Raw genomic sequence first — 19,236 nt, forward strand, 5'->3', positions numbered from 1 at the left:
CAATCGAGGGCTTTTGAATACCAAGAGGGGTGCTTTTTGTGCATTCACGCATTTGAAGCGAATTCGCGTGTGACGCCCGAGTGGAAAAATCTGAACTTTGGTGTCAATTCGCGGCGCGTTTACCAATCAGGAGCCTGCTTGCTGCTGTCACGCGGTGATAAACTAATGGCAAGTCAATAGTGGATGAGAAACCCAGCATAATTTAAAAATACTACTGTTGTTGTGTAACAAAATGTAGTTTTAAGACTCTTTCAGGCGAGAATGTACTTATTTAACGCTCAAATCTGTGGTTTATTTATAAAGATTTTATCTTGCGTTTTTGGAGTTGTGAGATCCAGGTGATCACCGGACGCTCAGCGCTCATTAACCCCGGCGAGAGCAGCCTTTCCTCTGCCAGTCCTTCTGACGTCTGCCGCTGGCTCTGATGTCTCTGTGGTGGTTAAACATGAGATATTATTCGTCTTGTGTGGATCTAACGGCCGATCTTTGGTGTCATGAATCTATAATTTGTTGTCTGCCAAATCGTTTTGACTGAGGGCAAAGAGAAGTTTCATAACTTTATTGTTTAGGCTATTTAACTTTACCGTTGTCGCCTACTAGCGCTGACTTTGTTTGACTGAATTGTTTGCTTTATTTATTGTATAGCTTCTTATACCTTTTACTTATACTTTTATAATGGCTATTATTGATCGCACATAAACTGACATTTAACAAAAAGAGACTGTTTTAGAGACGGGTTGTGTTTTATGTCATATTTAATTTTATTACAATGATAATCATATATATGCACACTTATTGTCTGAACCACATGTTAATGTTTTTACTTTTTTTTATGTAAACGAAAAGAGACATGGTTGTGTTTTATATTTCGTTTGTTATACATGCAGTGAAGATAATCCAGGTATGCGTTGCCTGGACCACATTTGTGTGGCTATTAATGTTTAATATTTTTTTAATGAAAATGAAAAGAGGCAGAGTGGTGTTTTATGACATATTTCGTTTTATTGTAGCCTAAAATTTACATATAGGAGTGAGAGCGAGCTGTCATCCAGGCGCAGCTCTGCGTCTATTTCGCTTCAAACGCTTGATTACGCACGTCCAATTCGCTGTGGATGCGCGAATGGATTCAAAATTTGACACTCTATTCGCGTTTGGTGTGAACACAGCATTATGCTCCATCAGAACTTGGTACCCATCTGTGAAGAGGGCATGTAGGTCATGTACACCCAGAGGTGTACCACACTTGTCAAACAGTTGTCAGTGAGTCTGGGAATAGCTTTCTTCAGGTGTTATAGACCTAATTGAATTTGAGGTTGTTTTTTGTTTGACAAAGGGCCTTGAATTTAAGCAACGAGCCTATAAAAAATCTGCTAACACAAAGTTATTGATTTCATCACCAATATTAGTCCACTTTATCTTCTCTTCTCGGATATTGCTGCTGACTGCTGCAGTCATTAACCCGTATTAGCTCTACAGGTGTGTGGACAAGCTTCTTCCAAGAGCTGCTCAAAGGGTCTAAGTGAAGGTGCTGGAATCATTTCCAAGTGCTGACACTACCCGAATCCTCCAAAGAACCGCATTACATTCTCCCTTGAGTCCAGTACCACCCACTAATGGCCATCATTTTGATACAACACTCGTGCCAGAAGATCTTTTAGCAGGAGCACCTGACCTGATGAGCTCAACTCAACAGAATGAATAATGGATACTGAGATGGTTGATCCAAGCCAGCGGATTTTCATATAGTTGGCTTTAGTCCACATGTTCATACAGAGAAATTTCAGGTCTGCCTTTTGTAGTGTCAGTACTAGATCTGGACCATTACCAGGGTCACAATAGACAGTGACTACATTAACATGTGCAGCAATAATGCGACTATTAATAATAATCAGAGTGATAATTTGCATGACATGAGCAGAACTCTTCACTCCAGTTTACATGCAATTTTCATTATTCTGATTATTCGCTGATAAGTATGGTTATACCACACTCAGATAGGCATACAGTATGCATGTTGGGTTTTTTTATGGGGCAGTTGCACATCTGTATTCATCACCATTTTGTTTAAGAGTTATGCTCATAGAACCCAGTGTTTCACTCTTTTGGACAGACACAGGTCAGGATGTCTATACGGAAGAGAGGGAGGCGGGGGATTGTGCACCTAAAACAGATGAAACACCCCATGTCCAGCAGAAGCCGGTGTCCAGGGGAAAGCTGGAGGCCCGCACAGACTCCACACAGGTAAAACATCTCCCTTCTTGATAGCAGCTGCTGAGATGCTACCAACGTATTCGTCCAAATCCATGCTTGATAATGAATGAAACCTTGAGAAGCATTTTCTGGAAACCTAAAAAGCACCCATTTATAACGCTTATCATATAAAAATCTCCTCATAGTCATTAGTTAAATGATGAATCAGCAGAATATAGATGATATTTGTAGGCCAACAGCTAAACATCTACTTCCTCTAGAAAGTTGAATGGGTTTTTTGATCTATGAGTAAAAAAATGTTGATGGTAACAAATCGTTCCCGTTTTCTGCAACATAAATTACGGTTACCTCAAAAGTGATTTTGAACATTCCTAAAAAATATAATGAAATAAAGACATGTTCTGATTATTTTCAGGGGAACAGTCTAGACAACCCCTCGGGATTGATGTTTAGAGATGGGAAGAAGCGTATCGACTACATCTTAGTGTATAAGAAATCCAGCCCTCAGGTGGAGAAGAGGTGCACGTTTGAGAGGAACCTGCGGGCGGAAGGTCTAATGCTGGAGAAGGAGGTACACAACAATATTTTTCACTAGATGACTGTGGTATTTTAACATAATTTGTTTGCATTGATCCTTTTCGTCCGGCCAGTTTTGAATTCCAGCAGAAAATTGAGACAGTAGCTCTGATCCAAAGTTATCTGTCTTGCTGTCTGCTGTCTACAGGAAGCTGCCTCTGTCTCTCCTAATGTGATGTAAAGACAGGAAACCTGACCCATAATTGATTCTAATAGAGTCTGGTGTTAGACTAACCCTAACCCTAGCGGCTAACAATACATTTTGGAATAGCCTTCATGTAGCAATCTTGCATTACAATGTGTGTAGGTTTTAGAACAAACCTAATGGCTCTCAGTCAAGATTCAAAAAGACAGGAGTGGATCCTACCCCCGACGGATGGACAGAGACCAACCTTGTGGTGGTGGGGAGGAAGTGTTAACATAGTAGCGAGCTTCAAAAATTAATGTCTAGTTGAACAACCCCAAATCAGAAAAAGTTGGGACAGTATGGAAAACGGAAATAAATAAAAAAAGAAGTGATTTCTAAATTTACTTTGACTTGTATTTCATTGCAGACAATATGAACACAAAATATTTAATGTTTTGTCTGGTCAACTTCATGTAATTTGTAAATATGCATCCTTTCCTGTCATTCAGACCTGCAACACATTTCAAAAAAAGTTGGGACAGTAAAGCATTTACCACTTTGTAATGTTGCCATTCCTTTTCACAACACTTAAAAGACGTTTAGGGACTGAAGACACCAAGTGATGAAGTGTTTCAGGTGTAATTTTGTCCCATTCTTCCTGCAAACAAGTCTTAAGGTGGGCAACAGTACGGGGTCTTCGTTGTCGCATTTTGCGCTTCAAAATGCGCCGCATATTCTCTATTGGAGACAGGTCGGGACTGCAGGCAGGCCAGTCAAGTACCCGTACCCTCTTCCTCCGCAGCCAGGACTTTGTAATGTGTGCAGAATGTGGTTTTGCATTGTCTTGTTGAAATATGCATGGACGTCCCTGGAAAAGATGTCTTCTTGAAGGCAGCATATTATGCTCCAAAATCTCTATGTACTTTTCAGCATTAATGGTGCCTTCACAGAAGTGCAAGTTACCTTTGCCAAGGGCACTGACACAACCCCATACCATGACAGACCCTGGCTTTTGGACTTGTTGCTGGTAACAGTCTGGATGATCCTTTTCTTCTTTGGTCTGGAGCACACAGCGTCCATTCCTCCCAAAAAATACCTGAAATACTGATTCATCTGACCACAGTACACGTTTCCACTGTGTGATGGTCCATCCCAGATGCCTCCGAGCCCAGAGAAGTCGACGACGCTTCTGGACACTGTTAACATAGGGCTTCATTTTGGCACAGTACAGTTTTAACTGGCATTTGTGGATGTAACTACGTATTGTGGTACTTGACAAAGGTTTGCCAAAGTAGTCCTGAGCCCATGTGGTGATATCGCTTATAGATGAATGACGATTCTTGATGCAGTGCCGCCTGAGGGATCGGAGATCACGGTTGTTCAGCTTAGGCTTGCGCCCTTGTCCTTTACGCACTGAAATTCCTCCAGATTCCTTGAATCTTTTAATTATGTTATGCACTGTTGAATGTGAAATATCCAAATCTCTTCCTATTTTTCTTTGAGGAACATTGTTTTTAAACATTTCAATAATTTTCTCACATATTTGTTGGCGATTCTCGGCCCATCTTTGCTCCTAAAGGATTAGACCTTTCTTGGATGCTGCTTTTGTACCAAATCATAATTACAATCACCTGTTGACATCACCTGTTTCAAATCACATCATTATTTAACCATTTTACCTCATTACTAGCCCTAAATTGCTCCTGTCCCAACTTTTTTTTAAATGTGTTGCAGGTCTGAATGACAGGAAAGGATGCATATTTACAAATGACATGAAGTTGACCAGACAAAACATGAAATATTTTGTGTTCATATTGTCTGCAATGAAATACAAGTCAAACTTTGTTTTTTTTGCGTTTTCCATACTGTCCCAACTTTTTCTGATTTGGGGTTGTATAAAAAATTCTCTTTGGCATAGGCCCCGTCCTTAGTCCAAATTGTGGGGGATTCAGATTCGGCAGGTCTTGTCTGAAGATGAATGTAGGGGTGGAGCTAGTCTCGCATAGCCAGACCTTCAGACTGACGGTCTGGACTCCATGGCAGCTTTCATTGGTCAAGGACCGCCCAAGAGGACGTTTGACGGACATGTAACGCAACCAATCACAGTTCGTTTTGTTCTGTGTGGAAATGTAAAGTCGATGTCTCTGCAGACCGGCGTGCATTTATAAATGATTAATTCAAGAACGTTGTGCAACTTTACTGCAACAATGGAGCCGCAAACTTCACATACTTTTGAAAATCCAGCGTTTAGTTGATCTTGGTAAGCACTCATTGTCACTGTTGTAAACATGACGGCATACAAGGGAGTTTGGCGTCACGGCATTTGTTTCCAGGCGGACCATTTAAGAACTCGACACACACGTCCTCAATCAATCAGATGACGACTTCGAAACTCCTGAAGTGTTTCCAGTTAAGTGTGCCATATGCATCAGACATTCAGCCAACGGTCCATGGGTCTACGTCATGTCTGAGGCTGAGACTAGGGTGGAGCTTACCCCCAAAAGAAATTTGAATTGATACCAACCAGTTGAGGCTTCTCTTAATTGACCTATCGGTAAGCCCCGCCACCCTTAGTTACTGTTCCGAACTTGGACTGACAAATGGAGTTGCTTACTGTCTTACAGTAACAGCTGTCCGTGTGAAAACCTTGTCCCAAGATGTTTTTGATAACTTTTGGACACAGAAGGACCACCTCTCGTCGAGGAGCATTCAAGTGGGAAATATAAAAGATTTTAAAATAAATATGGTGGGAGATTAATTTGGAAGCGAGGGTTTACAGATCACAATGCAAGCAGGAAAAGCATCATGTTACGGTCGTCAGGATCTCCGATGACAACGTCCAGGATCAACACTGTTCATGTACCGCAGGGTTAGATTAAATGAATTGATATTTAACCAGTTTAATATGGAGAGGCACTGAAACGTAGACCTTTGTTTATGTGTTTTTGACCTACACTGTTACATGAGAACAGTTAACGTTAGGTTATTTAGGTTTGGAGTTAGCATGGACTCACTGCATACCACAGATGAACAGATGTCTTGTTTGGGTTTAGGAAATGGTATAAAATAAAGCATACTCTTACAAGCACCTCAGGCACATCGTTTTACCATTTTTGGAGCATAAACACCATCAAACCGATGAGAGCGTCAGATCTTCCAATGTTTCTCTATGGCGAAGAAACCGAAAGATGTCCAAGTTCCTGTCCCCGTGCAACTGATACTCAACTGCCATTGGCTCATCTGTGTTCGAGGGGAGGGGCTTACAGATAGGTCAATTATGAGAAGGACCACAACAGGCCGGCTTACATAAAACAATAATAATTAGTCTTACCTGATGGCCACGATAGGCTGTGTTATGTGGAGGGCCCTAGATACTAAATACTACCCCTCCAACCCTCGTGCAACCCCAGAGAGGGATATATCTCCTGCAAGCCGCTGACTGAGACCTGGCCTCTGTATCTTCTCCATGACCACCTCGCCGGCAGTCCAAAGAAGCCAGAGTGCTAGATCAGAGGATCAAAGAGAAAGGTTTCTCTTTCTCCTTATCACATATGCCTAGAAGCCATTGAACAGCATTTGTATCTCCACACGCTCTTTGCCGCTATGCCTTGCCATGAGCCTCAAGGTGGTAAAGCAGAGGAGGTGACTCATTTGATAACATCTGCCTCGACCCCACGGTGGAAGCCACTGCGCTGCTTCAGCCTGATCCGCATGGTGCAAACTCTTCACTCGCACCCCACAAGAAAAGAGTCAAGCGAGAGAGGAGCTTCCTCAGTGCATTCAGCTCTCTTCAGAGCCGAACATGCTCGCTCTACCCCCAATGACAAGATGGGAGCATGATGTGCAGAAGCTCGACTCTCATCCCTTAAGGGAGAGTCAAGCAAGGGTGGAGCTTCCCATAGCGAACATATCACAATGAATGCATTCAGCTTCCTCAAGAGCGATTACACACTTGCAACCATTTGATTCTCATTAGACTAAAGATCTGATGATATGTAATGCAGACACCCTTTTGTATGCTTGAGCACTCCATGTGACAATATCGGACTTTGTTCATTATTACAAGATGGTTTGTCTTGTGTGGTTTCTTTGGCAACAAATGTGCTATATTAGTATCTGAACACCTGGACTATACTTTATCAAACCTACTTTTCTTCTCCCAGATCTGTCATACCATTTTTATACTGTGCACAACTCTGCAACCTCCATTTCTCTTCTCTATTGTCGGAACATAACTTTTTCCAAACTTGCTTGCAACTTAGCTTTTCCTAATTCTGTCATAAGTTTTGACACTATTAAAAATGAACAAAACCTTCAGGAAATGTTGACCCCCGGAGATCAAAGTAATTATTATATGTTCTTTTTTATTATTTGTATTTGTTCTGTTTAAAATGAGGCTCAGAACCATGTTACCACTATAGTTCCACTTAAAGGTGCACTATGTAACTTTTCCGTCCGCTGGAGGTCGCCTATTCAAAACAAAGGCATAGTTTGATGATGCCAAGTTTGAGCGCAGAATCTTGGGACATGTGGTCTTCACCTCACAGCCGGTGGGAAAGAATCGGGATAGGACTCGGGCAGAAATCACATTCATGGATGCGATTATTAATGTTACTGTAGTGAAGCAGAGCAGGAGCTGAGCAAGGGCGCTGGAGCGATTGTTAATAAGATGAACGCTACACATGCCTCGCGAGCAGAGGGACTTTTATTATGCCACAGTCGCCAGCGCCACTTCCTCTTTTCCTGTTTATCATATTAGATACATCTGAGTGTTTTGAAAATGATGTTATGACGTTACTCTGTGCATTCTCTCGGCGGCTGCTATGAAACTTGTTCACACTGCAGTGAGAGTAAAGCGTTTCTGCAGAATAAAACCGGAAACCGAGGGGAACACAGATATGATGTCATCGACAGGCGACTCCCGCACACGTCCCGGTTCCTTGGTTAAAATAGCATTTTCTCACAATTTACAAATAGTTGGAAACATTTGGGATATTGTAAGTACTCAACTGAACAAAATATATAACACTGGCCTATTGGTTTTTGGATAATTTACTGAAATTTTTTTACATAGTGCACTTTTAAAGCTACACTTTGTAACTAATGTAAAAAAATGCTTGATTGTGCAGATGAATATATTTATCCTACTGCTCATAAAACATTCACGACTAAGCTTAAGATACATAACCAGTTTAGATGGAAAGGATCTCAAGCTGACTAGCAGAAGTTGTTTGTTTATACCACCTGGATACTCAATATTGATCGGGTGAATGCATGTTTAAAACAGAGTTTTTTGTAAAGTTTAACGTTTATTATACAGGTAAGTTAATTTCTAAACTAATGCACTGCTACATTGTAACACGCACACACATACAGACAGTAGCATGCATATCACGTGCAGATTACGCACACACATTCAGGAGTGCATAACTGTCAACGCTGTGCTGTGATTTATCAATAACATAGCTTAACATTCCTTTCTGTTTTTGAAGTAATTAAAACCCACAGCTTCACTATTAGTAGAGAGAAACTGCACAGGTAGGATTAATTCACTCGCTCTCTCACTAATGCAATCAAATAAATGTAATCTTGTGCTACTTTAAGTGAATCTGATTTAGAACAAGTGTTCTGTCAAATGCCGCAGCTCTGCACAAGGCGACCCGCGTTCAAGTCCGGGCCCGAGGTTCAGGTTTCAAGCCAACATCAGATTGTTCACAAAATTTAGCCTCTAGTTGCAAATTGTTAGCCTGGTCCTACCAGACTCTCGTACTCAACTAACTAATTATATGCCTATGTTTATTATATGCTGATAATGATTTTGTCTTTCTCTTTGACAGCCCTCATTAACCAACAGTGATATCCTATTTGTGAAGATTCATGCACCGTGGGACACGCTGTGTAAATATGCAGAGCAAATGAACATTAGAATGCCCTTCAGGTAGAGCTCACTGTCATTGTACTGTGCTAAATTTCATACTGTATGTAATTTCAATGTGATTATATGATATATGCATTTTACAGGAAAAAGTGTTACTTCACAGACTGGAAGAAAAAAAATATGGGAAGGTAAGATATTGCTGGGAGTTCTTCCTGTTCTGTGTTTCCACATGTATGGCTGGTTGTTAGTTAATGATTTAATGTTATTTGCATTATAGTCAAGAACCCAGTACTTCTGATTTGTTCATTTATGTGAACTTAATTTTGATTCAGACTGTAGCTGTGGGGAATAAATTAATTAGCGTGATATTTGTTGTGCGTCTCAGGGACTAAGTCACCTCTGAGTTAAACAGGCTTGATTTAATTTGCATCAAAAAAATAATTCAACTATAGAAGGTACTGTAAGTTTAAAATTGAGAAACTACTTATACTACCTGTCATTTTTTTTTTTTATTGGAGAAAATACTAAAATTTTTGACGAATGCTAATGAAAATGTATCTCTACAGTCAATTTCAGCTGAGATTTCGTCAATTGAAGAGCTGGCTGCCCAGGAACCCAATGAAACTGGATAAGGAGGCATTACCAGATCTGGAAGAAACCGACTGCTACACCGCCCCCTTCAGCAGGGCCAGAGTGCACCAGTACGTTTCTCTTTCATGACCTTGTTATAACCAAATCGCATGTTTTCTTAAATAATTTCAAATAGCCCTACTTTATGACAGAACAGAAATGTCATTGCATGAAACCTTTTGCTTTCTGGAAATATGACACTGCAATTAAATAGCTGCAATCTGAAGCTGACGCCTGAAGCTGAGACCACAATCCTGCAACCTTCATCAACAAATGAACAGAATTCAGCCTCAGCTGACCGTTTTATGGCAGATTTTATTATGGAAGCACTTTTAGACCGTGTACTTGATGTACTTGAACTTGATGACTGTTTGTGAATGCACAAGTCACTGTTTGCTGACATCCACTTTACAGATCAGAGATCAGATTAAATACATGACCTCATAAATTACTGTGTCCTGGGGCAATAGAGTTTATTTGTTAAGGAAGTGCTATTAGTAAGGGTTTATTTGAGGTCGGACACAGGTTTTGTAGGCACAGAAGTATTGGAATTGGGAAGTAGGGTTTAATTTGTCTTTTCATAGCTTTAAACACAAAATAGATCATAAAAAGAAAAATTGGGATCCCTGAGAAAAGCACCACAATTGCTGCGACGAATCTTTGCTAGAGTTCAGGCTGGCCAACTCTCATGTGATCCCGGATATGTGCCCAAGGTTCCCACCACTCCCTTCCGGGACCAGGTGGTGCACCTGCAAGCTCTGCCCTCGGAGGAGGCAGACCCAGCCCTGGCTTTTCTTTGTCCCGTCCGCACTCTGCGGTTATACGTGGACAGAACGCAAAGCTTCAGGACCTTCATCTGTTACGGAGGACAGCAGAAGGGAAACGCTGTCTCCAAGCAGAGGATGGCCCACTGCATAGTGGTTGCTTTAGTCTTGGCGTACCGTGCTTTGCCAGCTCGGATTGAGAGCCCACTCCACTAGTGTTGCCTCTTCCTGGGCGCTGGCGCATGGCGCCTCACTGGCAGATATACTGTACTGTATGTAGAGCTGCTGGCTGGGCGACACCCAACACGTTTGCTAGATTCTATAGCCTCCGTGTAGAGCCGGTTTCTTCCCGTGTGCTCGCTTCAACCAGCCGGTAACACCGAAGTGCCCGTTCTAGTGTCGGTTGAATGCGCCATTCCCCTCCTCATGGACCGGATACATGCGCTTTGTTGCTCCAGTAAGTTTCCCAGCTAGGCGAACCCTGTTAAGTTCCTCCACCACCATGCGTCTGTCAGATGTGGCGGAGCATCTGACGTCAGGCCCAGTAGCGGAAGCTCACCCCAGTGCTGCACCCCGGGGCCACCCCAGAGACATATCGTATGTTGTACTGCCTGGATAGCCAGTCCATATGTGTATCTTCCACATCAGGGTTATTCAAATCTTGCCCTGGAGGGCCAATGCGCTGCAGAGTTTAGCTCCAACCCTGATCAAAGTCACCTACCTGTGATTTTCTAATGAACCTGAAGACATTGATTAGCATGTTCAGGTGTGTTTGATTAGGGTTGGAGCTAAACTCTGCAGTGCATTGGCCCTCTAGGGCAAGATTTGAATAACCCTGTTCCACATGATACCTCCCTACGCGTAGGATGTGGACTCCGCAGCGTCCCCTCTGGCACGCTTTCCCAGCGTTATCCAATACTCTGCTGAGTGGGTCTTGCGGAACAGCAGCAGTGACTTTCCTTGTGCAAGTTCCCGCCCCAATAGACGGAGGTCTGAGGGGCTTAAGCAGGGCGCTGGAAGTGACAACAGCTGTGGGGTTTTCCATAGGGATCCCAATTCGTCGGTGACGTCCGACGTATGTGGAACTTGACAGACTGAAAGGGACAGTCTCGGTTACATATGTAACCCTCGTTCCCTGAAGGAGGGAACGGACATGTACATCCCGTTGCCACGGTTGCTGTACCATTACTGCACGGCCGAGTCCCTAGTTCGGCTCCTCAGTGAAAAACAAATATGCGCTGGATCCGCTTCCGTATTTACACCTGCACTGTGGGACTGAGCACGAGATGCAAATCTTGCACGCCAAAGTGTGCATTGGCTCGTTCTGTATACACTCAAGCTGATAGGGCTCTCAGAAGTGATCCCAATTCGTTGTGACGTCCAACGTACGTCTCCCTTCCCTCATTCAGGGAACGAGGGTTACATATGTAACCAAGATGTTTTGTGTTCTTAAAGCAAAATTTGGTAGTACTTTATTTTACAATCCTGTTTATTAATCCATGTATATACTATGTACTTATTATAGTAATTGCAATAACTGGGTAATATTGCCAGGGTTTGGGTGAAGGGATGAGGCGAGGACTCAGGGATGCAGAAATATGGGCTTTTTAATGATAATAATAAAATAAAACAAGACAAGACAAAACTACCCAAAGGGGGGGTGGGGCTTGGGCTTGGGCTTGGGCTTGGGCTAGGGTTTGGGCTTGGGCTTGGCTAACGAGGGAAGACAGGTGGGGCAAATTAACCAATAATCAGGAAACAAGGTGGGCGGGGTTAGACAATAGACATGAGCACATGGCACAAAGAAACACTTGACAAGACATGTGCTCACACCAAACGTGACATGAACATGCAGCTAATGAGAACTCATCAGCTGCATGTTCACACAAAACATGACAACATGAAAGCACGCAGCCAGTGAAAAACACCAGCCACGTGCTAAACAACACAAGACAAAACATAACATGAAAGCACGCGGCCGATGTAAACACAAACCGCGTGCTACCAGAACACAACACACAAGGACAGAAGAGGGCACGCTCACACGACAAGACAGAGCACCCGAGAATGAGTGATTGCTCATTCTGTGCGCTCGTGACAGAAAATGAATGTCCGAATCCCAACACAAAACCCAAACCCAAACTAGACTGAAGTGCTGGGATCCGAACACCACGCCCCGCACATAAAACTCACAAGGACAGAAGAGCACGCAGCTCGAGCATGCTCAAAGCTGCGCGCTCACACAAGATGAGACAAACAATACAGGAGTGTCAGGGCTCTGTCACAAACCAAGAGTAAACTAGACCAAAGTGACAGAACCTTGACAAATATAATTAGGCACTAACCCTGAACTTATCCTTAAACCTAACCTTAACCCATGTTACCTTATATTACCCAGTACTCTCTTAGGTAAGTAAACTGTAAGTACACATAAGTGCATATACTGTAAAATAAAGTGCAACCAAAAGTTTTAATTCTTTTGATTTTGAGGTGCAATATGACCTGAACATGTTCTTTATAGGTTCTGTGAGACTCATTAAGGAAAAGAAGCCTATCTTTAAATATGAGTTTTTGTCTGTATTCTGAGACAGCTGGGAGTACTAATCCACACAATCTGCTTTGAGATTGATGCGTTGGGTCAGCGGCAATCCTCTCTAATTTGATATTTACACTGACATACTAAATATCTCTCTCTATATAAATACCTCTAAATAAATAGAGAGTGCTGATCTCTAGGCTGCTGTAGAGTATTCATCTTTACTGTATTCAGTATAGTAGATGAATGCATGCAAGCTACAACATATTTGTGTATTAAAACAATGTACTTTATTTTTTGTAGTTTTACCATCAACAACAGAGAGACGTTTTTCTCGAACTCAACCAGAAGCAGAATAGTACATCATGTACTGCAGCGCACAAAGTATGAGGATGGGAAGTCTAAGATGGGTAAGAGGTCAGCTAAATCACCCCTGAAACCATCAAAATGTCACGCACATTTTTTTCTCACTCCAGTCTCTATGATCTATCCATATCATATACACAATGCTATATCATGTCCTCTCACTCATCATCTTTTTTTCCCCAGTAATGGTTATTAAAAAGACTGTAGTCATTTACAAAATTGAGAGAATTGCAAATATAATTTATTTTCAGGTTTTTTTTTTTTTGGTCAGACAAACAGTTTAAGATTTTATGCATTGTGACATAATTTTCATGACGTAATAATAATAATAATTCCAACACTTAATTCCCAAGAAAATTATGTCACAAAGCTGTCAAATATCTATAGACAGACAGACAGACAGAGAGAGGTCTAGTAATCAAATTTTTTTGTCAATAACTTTCTGTTCGTAAATATTTAAAGAGCTGTGTTATAGTTTTATTTGACCTTTTTAACTGAATATGCCCCCCCCCCCCTCTAATCTCTCTTTTAGTCCGCTTATTTTGAATGTCATGCTTATGCCCTTCTCATTTGGCTTTCTTGTCTGCCTGCTCTTGTGGTTTTCTGCTGATTAAGTCTGGTCTTGCAAGTAGGATTTTCCTGTTAATAAATTAATAATGACTGCCTACTCAGGCCAGATCAGATTGGGAGAAGAACTCTAAATCCCCCATAAATCCCTGTGCTCAATCATGCCACTGCAGCTCAGTATAATGTCCCAGTGAACTCAAAACATCAGCAGCAAATGAGACATTGTATACAAATATGGCTTTATTAATCTGAGAGTTTGAATCAAATGAAGGAAGGTAATAGCCAACCAGCTCTTTTTTAAAAGACATCTGTCTCCATGTAATGGGCTTGATCAATAATGCATGTTTGGTACTCAATATGAGGCTCACAACACAAACTATTAATAATAATGTCTCAGGTTATGCATGTAACTTGGTTCCCTGAGAAGGGAATGAGATGCTACATCATGGTCGTTGTCCTATGGGAACACCTTCAATGTGCACCAGTGTCTGAAGCACATGTAAAATCAGGTCAATTCTATTGATCAATGGTGGTCAGGGTATGACGCTTAGGAGCCACGCAGGCATGCGTGAAGTATGCCAAACCAACGCATTGTATAATTTCCTTCTCATGGAGCATTACCTTCATGCACCCTTGGATAGCACCTTAGAAAAAAAACATACTCCGAGTAGAGTGGGCTGTGATGCCTAGAGGCAAAGCCAAACCACATGCCTCATTGGTCAAATAAATCTGAAAGCCTCTCCTGCTCTGGTGAGTTCAAATGGCAGAGCGAGAAGGATGACAGGATGAAAGGTTGGGGCACCTTCAGATCCCTAGGGTGCAATGACTTCCTTGGGTGCAATGATTTTGACCAGTCCAGGGGCAAAATCTAAGCAGGATGCAGCTACTGAAAGTGCCTGCAAGTCTTCTACTCCTTTGAGCGATGTTATCGCCAATAACAGAGATACCTTGAGATTTATAAACCTCTTTGAGGCTGACACCAAGGGCACAATGAATGCAAGAAACTAGATACCAGGGAGGCTCCCACAGACTCTAGCACCAGGTAGTGGACTGGGTCCAAGTGGCGCTGATCGCACCACAATGCAAAGAGGATGCCACTTCAGAGGGTAGAATTTCTTGTAGAGGGAGATCTAGGGCTAAACATTTTCTCAAGAACCCTGGTTGAGAGACCCAAATCTATGAGCTGATCACCCTCAGGGGGCAGCCCACATGTTTCCAAATCTCAGGTCAAGGGTAAAAGATCAACCCCTGCACCTGAATTTCCAGAGAGAGCCTTCTAGGAGAGACACTAGGTCCGAGAACCAAACTTGGGATGGCCAAAACGGAGCTATGAGTAGCAGGCATACTCTGTCTTGCCATACCCGCCGCTAGAACTCCCTGGAGCAGAGCTTCGGGGGAAATGCATTCAGGGTCCCCCGCTGGGGGAAATTATGCTAAACCATAATATCTAGCCCTAATGGAGCTATGAGGGAGGCATCAGTCATGATGATACCTGTAATACGCCTCAAGTGTGGGAGCCAAGGGTGAAGGATCAACCCTAGAGACACCGCCCTCATCTCCAGGCATTTCATGCGCCATGAAAGATAAGGCCTTCCCATAGACCCCAAGCTGGAGGACCATCCAGGATGGTCCCCAAGTATGTAAGAGAGGCGTCCACTGCAAAAGTTTTGTGAAGGTAATTTTTTCCCAGTTAGAAACTGTGGTCTTCCCACAGTTAATAGCATAGCCATTAAAACCATATGGGGTTGCACAACCTCATGCTCATCGAACAGCACTTGAATGGTCAAATGTGCAAAAACACAAACTCTTCTTGAGATTTAATCTAAAAATAAAAGTGAGCGAGAACAACATCTCAATGCCGAACCACTAATTCCTCCGACTGGGCCAGAAACAGCCAGCTGTCAGTGTAATTCAGCACACAGATGCCCTGGAGTCATAATGGAGCCAGAGTCACATCCATGCAGTTTTTGAAGGTGAAAGGCAACAAGGCTAGGCCGAAAGGAAGAACTCGATATTGGTATGCTTCGCCCAAAAAGCAAACCAAAGCTGAGAAACTTCCTGGTTCGGGTAGAGTTTCTATATGAAAATATGCGTCTTACAGATCTATCATGACAAACCAATCCTGGGATTAGGTTGAGACATGATAAGCATGAGCGTTAACATCTTGAACCTGTATATCCTCAGAGTACTGTTCAGACAACAAACTCACAATTGGAGACTTGTTGAGAGAAGAGTGCCCAACCTAGTGGGGAGCCAACTGCCCCCAACCTCACATGGTTTGTGGCCTCAAAAGATGGGTTGGGCGCCTTTTTCCAGCAAGATTGCTGATGAAGGTGATGTGAGATGGTGGTCCAGTGGGTTAAACCATGGAACTGATACGCAGAAGGTCGCTGGTCCAGCGGTCACCCCCAGTGTGTCCTTGAGCAAGGCACTTTACTCCATGTTGCTCCAGGGGGATTGTCTGATTTTCCCTGTAATACGGGCACTATAAGTCGCTTTGGATAAAAGCGTCTGCTAAATGCAAAAATATAAATATAAGATAGGGAGGGAGGCTACCGATCCCTGAAACACTGAAGGTGGCGGGTTGGCAGAATAGCCTCACAAGGGCATCAGCCCTTGATGCCCCAATCGCCTTGGTGCCGGGATTCCTGGATTTTTCTACAGGTGCCCAAAAGGCAATGACGGTCCTCAGACCTGTCTTCACCCTAAACGAATGGTATTGCATGTGGTGCCCCGGTCCCCAGTCCTTATGAGGGGGAATGTGGGATACCACACTGGCCTTAGCTCTGGCCCTTGGACCTGGTGAGGGATAAACTGCTGAAATGCTGCTGTTTGTTTCTTAGCTGCCTGAAATCTGTCAGCTATAGTGATGACCGCATTGCAGAACAGGCCAGACAGCAATAACGGGGCATCTAGCAGAAAAAGTTTATCGAGACCAAGACCAGTCTTGAATTCTACAACAATTGAATATCTTCTTTTATGTTCTACTGCAAAAAAGAGAGAAAAATATACAGGTCTGGAAAAACATTTGTGTGAGTAAATTATGACAGAACTTTCATATTTTGCTGAACTATCCCTTTAAACCACATACCCCACATTTATTTCAGACTTCTGTAGATAAGCAACAACTGAGAGTTGAAAAGCTTATGAATATTTCAACCAAAGATGAACATTCTGTCATAATTTTCTCACTCAGAAGTCATTCCAAACCAGTTTGCTCTTTTCCATGCACTTGTAAAGAATGGGGACGGAAGATTTCAGGCTTAAAAAAGACAAATAACCCCAATAACAGCTTAAAAATATGGTTAATTTGACTCATTAAGGCCCTATTGTGCTGTTATAAAACCGTTTCATTGATTGACTCTGCATAAAAGCTTCATCAAAGCAATTCATAATACATTTTGTTTTAAAGGGTTAGTTCACCCAAAAATGAAAATTCTGTCATTAATTACTCACCCTTATGTCGTTCGAGACCCGTAAGACCTCCGTTCATATTCGGAACACAAATGAAGATATTTTTGTTGAAAGCTGATGGCTGAGAAAGGCTTCAGTTAGGCCTCCATTGGCATTCAGTACACTTATACTCCCAAGACCGATAAAAGGCACTAAAAATGTCATTACAAAGTCCATCTCACCACAGTGACTCTACAATAATCTTACGATGCGACGACAATAGTTTTTGTGCGCAAAAAAAAAATCAAAATAACACCTTTATCCAGCTTGTTATTGCCTTCCGCGTGTGCCTCCACTACGCATGCGCGAGAATATGACGTAGCGCCGGGGTTCGGGAATCCATGAAATGCCACTCTAACCCCATTTTGAGCACTACGCCGAGACCTAAAGCACGATCAATGTAGAATCCAACAGCTGAGATACGCGCGTCTTCCTCTGATTGTAAACAAATCACTTCTGGGTCATCTGTCCGAACGCCGGATCTGCGTCATATTCTCGCGCATGCGTCGTGGAGGCACACACGGAAGGCAGTAACAAGTTGGAAAACGGTGTTATTTTGATTTTTTTTGCGCACAAAAACTATTGTCGTCGCATCGTAAGATTATTGTAGAGTCACAGTGGTGAGATGGACTTTGTAACGATGTTTTGAGTGCCTTTTATCCGTCTTGGGAGTATAAGTGTACTGAATGCCAATGGAGGCCTTTCTCAGCCATCAGCTTTCAACAAAAATATCTTCATTTGTGTTCCGAATATGAACGGAGGTCTTACGGGTCTCGAACGACGTGAGGGTGAGTAATTAATGACAGAATTTTCATTTTTGGGTGAACTAACCCTTTAAACAAAACACAATTTTACAGTTTTTACGCAGTAGGCGTCAAATTTAAAATAACATCACTGTCTGTCTCCATAAGATAACTGAAGTAATATGGGCTTTGAACAACATAGGTCAGTAAATGATTTTTTTTAGACGTGTGAGACAACAACTGAATCATCGGAGAGGGAGTTTGTCTACTTGGCTCCCGACTATTTTATACCATTTTGTCTATAAAAATTGACATTTCTTCATCCATTCATTTGTAGAAATTGTATTTTTCTTCTTAGTATTCCAGTCCTTCACCACACACTCATCAAGCCTTTAAACTCCATTCATTATGACCAGCACTAATCTCATTATAAACATCACAGAACTGAAACAGGCCCCGTCAGTCAGTGTCCCCCATGGTCCTATGTGTGAGCGTGTATTTGCATGTCTCTGCTGGTCACACGGTCTCCGTCTCTCTGCAGCTCCTCCATTGTGTTGTCTGTATCTGCTTAATTATTATGGGCATCACGAGCGGCTCCTCATGGGCCAGTCAGGGAGTTCATGGGAAGGTGCGTACAGTGTTGTACAGTGTCTGTTGTGTGGGCACACAGGGACGCCCAAATATCATCACATCTCTAAAAATAGCATCAGCAAGACAAAGAGATTGAGAGAGAACGTGACAAAGAGTGCTTTTTAAATGGCGTTTTGGGTTGAATCTCACAAATTTGAAAATATATACTGTATATTATTGTTTATTTTTTTAGCCACACAGTGAACCATTAAAAAGACGCAAAATTAATGGAGAGTATTTAAATAAATCATGTGACGTAATTTACTAAAGATTGCGGTTGTCAATTTAGTGGTATTTGCACAATTATTTAAAGGGTTAGTTCACCCAAAAATGAAAATTCTGTCATTAATTCCTCACCCTCATGTCATTCGACACCCGTAAGACCTCCGTTCATCTTCGGAACACAAATGAAGATATTTTTGTTGAAAGCGGATGGCTGAGAAAGGCTTCAGATAGGCCTCCATTGGCATTCAGTACATTTACACTCACAAGACCCATAAAAGGCACTAAAAACGTTACAAAGTCTATCTCACCACAGTGGCTCTAAAATAACTTTACGAAGCGACGACAATAGTTTTTGTGCGCCAAAAAAAATCAAAATAATGACTTTATTCAACCTCTTCTTGTCTTCCGTGTAGACCTTCACGACGCATGCGCGAGAATATGACGTCGCGCCGGCATTCGGGAAACCATGAAATGCACACTTTAAAGGCCAATAGCCCCATTTTGAACACTTTGCCGAGACCTAAAGCACG

The 19,236-nt window shown here is 42.3% G+C and overlaps 1 protein-coding gene across 5 annotated transcripts in view; it reads left to right on the plus strand.

The window, feature by feature from the left end:
- The window catches only part of ano3 (anoctamin 3), a 168,676-nt gene that overhangs the window by 71,722 nt on the left and 77,718 nt on the right, over positions 1-19,236 (plus strand). For 3 of the 5 annotated variants that reach the window (XM_079809773.1, XM_079809772.1, XM_079809775.1), the window contains exons 3-9: positions 2,111-2,241; positions 2,627-2,782; positions 8,752-8,852; positions 8,936-8,980; positions 9,359-9,493; positions 13,026-13,132; positions 18,393-18,479. In XM_079809773.1, the coding sequence (XP_079665899.1) occupies positions 2,111-2,241; positions 2,627-2,782; positions 8,752-8,852; positions 8,936-8,980; positions 9,359-9,493; positions 13,026-13,132; positions 18,393-18,479 (762 nt within the window). The remainder of the gene's footprint in view (positions 1-2,110; positions 2,242-2,626; positions 2,783-8,751; positions 8,853-8,935; positions 8,981-9,358; positions 9,494-13,025; positions 13,133-18,392; positions 18,480-19,236) is intronic. The other 2 variants (XM_079809774.1, XM_079809776.1) reach the window with 1 other exon arrangement.

Source organism: Gobio gobio (assembly GCF_949357685.1).
Source record: "Gobio gobio genome assembly, chromosome: 25".
Lineage (NCBI taxonomy): Eukaryota > Metazoa > Chordata > Actinopteri > Cypriniformes > Gobionidae > Gobio > Gobio gobio.